General features: G+C 41.6%; 1 protein-coding gene across 2 annotated transcripts in view; it reads right to left on the bottom strand.

The window, feature by feature from the left end:
• The window catches only part of FRG1 (FSHD region gene 1), a 32,309-nt gene extending 28,824 nt beyond the window's left edge, over window positions 1-3,485 (bottom strand). Inside the window, exons 1-2 of one of the 2 annotated variants that reach the window (XM_064369525.1) lie at window positions 3,229-3,485; window positions 1,027-1,094 (exon numbers count right to left, since the gene is read on the bottom strand). In XM_064369525.1, the coding sequence (XP_064225595.1) occupies window positions 1,027-1,094; window positions 3,229-3,290 (130 nt within the window). In that variant the 5' untranslated portion in view covers window positions 3,291-3,485. The remainder of the gene's footprint in view (window positions 1-1,026; window positions 1,095-3,228) is intronic. The other variant, XM_012452808.3, reaches the window with a different exon arrangement.
• Window positions 3,486-6,003: the final 2,518 nt, after the last annotated feature.

Here is a 6,003-nt window from a genome sequence, read left to right on the forward strand (position 1 = left end):
ACTGCTTGAACCCAGGAGGCAGAAGTTACAGTGAGCCCAGTTAGCACTACTGCACTCCAGCCTGGCGACAGAGCGAGACTCTGTCTCAAAAAATAAACAAACAAACAAACTAACTAACAGAGTTTTATAAAAATAAACACTTCTGCACATCCAAAAACCACCATTAAGAAACTGAAAAGGTAAAACTCAGACTGGGAGAAAAGACTGAAAACACCAGCAACTCTTGGCAAGGATGTAACTGGAGCAGTAATTCATTTTTGGTGGGAGGGTAAAATGATACAACCACTTTACAAAATTCCTGGCAGTTTCTTATAGAGTTAAACATTCACCTATCCTTTGACACAGCAAGTCCACATCTACGTATCTACCCTATTTACCCTAATTTTAGAATTGTTGATTTGCCATTTGAAAAAAAATAATTCTTCCAGAACATTAGCTTTATGACATTCCATATTTTATATATTTTTAAAGTTGCCATAATTTATGAAAATTCAAAATGCAACTTGCCAAGTTTTAAAAGAGAAAAAAAAAGTGCTGTAAATTATGGAAAGTACTAAACGGAGAATAAGCTAGTTAAGTGTGTTTGGGTTTATTTATTATACAGTTTATTTCTAGTATCAATTAGAGGCTACCTTGATGTTGTATTTAAAATTTTCATTCATTTCAGAGTTCACGAAGTGATGATTTTTCCTGTGAAGATACTTCCTTTAAGAGACAACTGACTTCTACAATTAAAATATATACATGTTCAAAGAAAATAATTTTTAAAATATACTTAGTTGAATAACATTTACATTAGGCCTTTAAAATTACGCATCAGAATCTTTGGCTATTAAGCAGTGTAACGGTACCTACTAAGTCCGAGAGTTATAATCCTTCTCTCCTGTGCTTTGTTCTGATAATGAAGTAAAGGCATCAGTAGCGTCTACCGTGCTAAAGAATAAATTAAATTTACAACTGTAGGTAACATTTAAGTGCTTTAGGACATTGACTTTTTTCAGAATAGAGCACTCAAAACTGACTCACCAACAATATCAAGCTGGGTTTCTTCATCTTCTTCTCTTTTTCTCTTCTCTTTGCTCTTTTTCTTCTTACTATGGACATAACATATAGATGAGTTTAGGTATATTGATTTGTATGATAAATAAACATCACAAGATTGAAGCTTAGAAGTCTTTTAAACTGTTTCACTTACAAATTATTGATTTAGAATGACTTACATTGCTATGCCCTCTTAAATACAGTACTGAGAAGTTGCTTCAGACTCTATACATAATATGTTAGAGTTCAAAGCAGACTGTGGAGCTAGACTGCCAGACTTTAAATCCTGTTTTTGTCACTTCTTAGCTCTGTGATTTTTGGAAAAGGTACTGAATCTCTCCATGAGTCAGTTTCCCCACTTATAAAATTAGGATCATAACTTAACCTAACTCTTAAGGTTATTGTGAGGAGTAAGAGCTAATATGTGCCTTCACATTGCTGGTAGAAATATAAAATGGTGCAGCATCTACAGAAAACGGTTTGGGGTTCCTCAAAAAGTTAAAGAGTTACCATATGACCCAGAAATTCTACTCCTAAGTATTTATACCCAAGGGAAATGAAAACATATGCCCCCAAAATACTTACATAATAATATTCATACTAGCATTATTCACAATAGCCAAAAAGTCAAAACAACTCAAATGTTCATCAACTGATGAATGGATAAACAAAACGTGTCACATCTGTACAATGGAATATTACACAGCCATAAAAAGGAACAAGTGCTACAACACGGATGAACCTCAAGAATGTTTTAAGCCAAAGAAACCAGATACAAGAAGCCACATATTCTATGTCTTTCTTATGAAATATTCAGAATAGCAATCTTATATAGACAGCAGATTAGTGGTTGCCAAGAACTGGGAGAAGGGGAGGATGAGATGTGACTGCTTTAATGGGTAGGAGGAGGTTTCCTTCTGGGATGATGAAAATGTTGAGCAATTGTCTAATGAAACCTCTTGAAATATATACTAAAAACCACTGACTGTACAAAAGGGTAAATTTTATAATTATGAGTTACATCTCAAGAAAAAAGAAAAAACCAAGGGCGATTTGAAAAAAGTCAAGGTGCAAAGTGCCTATAACGATTTCTTGGCACACTGAAAGTGCTAAATAAGCATTAACTATGATTACTACGATATGATCATTACGAAAAATCCACCCTTGTCTGCATTTTCATCACAGTTTTCGGAAGATAACTCTCCTGTCCTCCCACGAAATTCATAGAGTAAAAATCTGATATTCATTCAGGATAAATCTGCCATTTATTCTAGCATCTTCATGAGGCCAGATTCCTAGGCAGAATTCTCAAGACCAGTGGCTTCAGCTCACTCCTTGATACTTTTTTTCCATGACGCCTAAAAGTATCAAAACTTCTGTTTATCAAGAGACCAGGAGGAAATGCTCAACATTTGTATGTACAGTCAACGTCTGGCAAATTTGCCAGTTAAAAAAGAAGCAGAGATATGAGTGCACAGGTATTTTTCCCTAAAAAGCTAATAAATTACCACAACAACCTCCTCCTCGAATTGGGCTCAATTTATTTACTGCACATATGTTCTCTCATGTAATCCTCACTGTCTTCTAAAAGCATAAATGTGTAAACGGAGGCTCAAAGATATTTGATAACTTAATAAATGAGTAAATGGAATTCAGACATAGTAACCAATGTGCCATAAATTACAAAATTAGTAAATGATAGAGTACAGGTTCGAGCCCATATCCCTATCAAAGCCCATATACACCTCAACCACTGTGTGAATCATCCTGGGTTCACTGTACATATTAGGTTAGAAAATATTAACCAAGAATTCTTCTAGGGAGAAAAGACACGACGGTGAAAAGTATAATCCCTAATAAAGGAAGTTGTTATCATGAACTACGAGATCGACTAATGCAGACCCACCAGGCAGAGGCCTGGAGCGATGCCTCAGGGGACCCACACTCGAGGCTATGGGTCACCCGCCGGTCTACCCTGTTTCCAGGGTCGTCCGGGCGGGAGGCGGCCCCTCTCTGCACAGACGCCAGGAACCGCGGCCCAGCCTCCGTCCAGCCGGGACAGGGTCCAGGGCGAAGCCTGGGAGGCCACAAAGCCGGCCCTCCACGCCACGGCTTTCACCGGACTCGCTGGGGTGCAGTGCGTTCGAAAAGAACTTAGGAGGTTCCAGCCCGAGCTGCAGGACTCACCTCTTCGCCTTGGTTCCCTTGAGCACGAGCTTGGTGGACTTCACGTAAGAGTACTCGGCCATGACTCCGGGAGACTTCTGCACTGAGAGGCTGAAGCCGGCTGAAGACGAGTATCTGACACGGAGCAGCCGGCCGGGGAGGAGCAGAAGTGGTGGCGAAGTAAACGCTCCCTGACTACGTACGAAAGAGTACGACCAGATACGTCTCTTCAGAATCCGCCATGGCCTTCACCCGAACGCACAACGGCTGAGAGTTCTACTTCCGGGTTTTTGCCGGCGAGGGAGGGGGTGAGCTACGGCGGCCGCAGAGGGCCGAAAGGTGTCCGCGCGCAGCTGCTCCCTGAGGATTCGCGCCTCCTGGAGGAGAGGAAAGCTCGCCCGAGGCACCGGTGACTGGGCTGCCGCGCGCGCTCTGCAGACGCCTCACGCTAGGGCTGCGGGCTGGCGACAGTTCTTATTCCCTGAAATAGAATTAAGCGCCACGTCGGGGACAGCCGACGTCGCGACTGCTGTGGGAATTTGGGCGGAGGTGAAGAGTTACAGAGCCCGGGTCAGGAGAAGCCTAATCGTGGAGGCGGCGTCTGAGGAGGGTCTTGAACGCACCGCAAGTTTCTGCCCGACGGAGATGGAGGAACAGTAAGGCAGAGGCGTGGAGGGGCCGTGCAGCGCTGGTGTGAGCAGCCGCGTGCAGCGCTGGTGTGAGCAGCCGCGAGCAGGCCAGGCCAGCAGAGTGATGGGAACCAGGATAGAGAAGGCCAGTCGGTGTCCTGTGGTAGCTGAAGAATTTCAACGAAATCAGTAAACAGGTGAGAGGACCAGTCGCGAGAGAATGGGACGAAGCTAGTGGTAGTCCACGGTGACTCCTCTGCAGCGGTGGGTGTTATTAATTGCGTATGTGACACCAGCCCCTCCACCCCACTTACTAAAGCAAAGTAAAACAATTTATTTTGACAAGTAACAATGTATTTTCCCAGCTTTGTGGTGGCAAAGATTAGGGTTAACATTTCTAATCATCAGAGAAATGCAAATCAAAACCAAAACAGGATACCATCTCACACCAGTGAGAATAGCTACTGTTAAAAAGTCAAAAAACAACAGATGTTGGGAGGCTGTGGAAAAAAGACAACATTTACACATAATTTGTGTGAATGTAAATTCGTTCAGCTGCTGTTGAAAGCAGTTTGGAAATTTCTCAAAGAATTTAAAATAGAACTACCATTCAAGCCAACAATTCCATTACTGGTATATAACCAAAATAAAAATTATTCTACCAAAAAGACACCTGCACTTAAATGTTCATCACATAACTGTTTACAATAGCAAAGACATGGAATCACCCTAGGTGCCCATAAACGGTTGATTGGATATGTAAAATTGGGTACATATACACTGTATTGTTAGGCCATTCTTGCATTGCTGTGAAGAAATACCTGAGGCTAGGTAATTTATAGAGAAAAGAGATTTAATTGGCTCACAGCTCTGCAGGCTGGGAAGTATGGTGATGACATCTGCTTGGCTTCTGGGGAGGCCTCAGGGAGCTTTTACTCATGATGGAAGGCAAAGAAGGAGCAGGCACATCACATGGCCAGAGCAGGAGCAAAGAGATTGGGGGAGGAGGTAGGTGCCACACACCCTTATACAACCAAATCTTGAAAGAATTCACTCTCATAAGGATGGTATCAGGCCATGAGCAATCCATCCCCATGACCCAGATACCTCCTACTAGGCCCCACCTCCAACACTGAGGATTACATTTCACCATGAGATTTAGAGGGGCCACGTTCCAAACCATTTCATACACCATACTATACTATGCAGCCATAAAAATAACAAAATCATCTCCTTGAAACAACATGGTTGCAGCCGGAGGCCATTATCTTAAGTGAATTAATGGAAGAACATAAAACTAAATACCACCTGATCTCACTTATAAGTGGGAGCTAAACACTAGGTACTCGTGAATATAAAGATGGAAAGAATACACACCAGGGACTACTAGAGGAGAGAAGGAGGAAGACAAGATTTGACAAACTAACTATTGGGTATTATGCTCATGTATTAGTCTGTTCTCATACTACTATACAGAACTACCTGAGACTGGGTAATTTATAAAGAAAAGAGATTTAATTGACTCACAGGCTGTACAGGAAGCATGGCTGGGAGGCCTCAGGAAACTTACAATCATGGCAGAAGGTCAAGGGAGAAGCAAGGCATGTCCTACCATGGTGGTAGAAGAGCAAGCGAGCCAGGGTGGATGCTTTGGAAAGTTATCTATATTTATCTCCACTGATTCAGATACCCCCGACACTACTGAAATCAATCTGTCTCCTGACACCCGTGACTTCCTAATTGCCAAGCTCTTATCTTGCATAATGTATACACTGAACAAAAATGCCTTGCAAAATAATCAAATTGCAATTGCTCATTTGTTTCTTTTAAATGTTATTCAGCTGGAGAACATTTTCTCCTGCCTCTGAATGACAATCTGTTCAACTTCATAACACTTTTGCTCACTCTTGAGAGTCTTACCTTCATGTCTTATTGAAAGTATAGTCTCAGAATTTTCAGTCTTATTGTCCAACTTTCTATCATCCATTTAATATAGAATATTCTCTTCTTATTTTGATAAGTCTAGGGATGGTGGTTGTCTGTGGGAATGGTGTCTACTCATCCCTCCACTGCCCCCACATCCTCATCATGTTAACTGCTGTGGGAGGTGGGTACTTGGTATTAAAGAATAATCTTTCCAGAAAGATAAAATATTTACTGTCTTGTA

Source organism: Aotus nancymaae, unplaced genomic scaffold, assembly GCF_030222135.1.
Source record: "Aotus nancymaae isolate 86718 unplaced genomic scaffold, 86718_ANA_hifiasm-v0.15.2.pri h1tg000006l, whole genome shotgun sequence".
NCBI lineage: Eukaryota > Metazoa > Chordata > Mammalia > Primates > Aotidae > Aotus > Aotus nancymaae.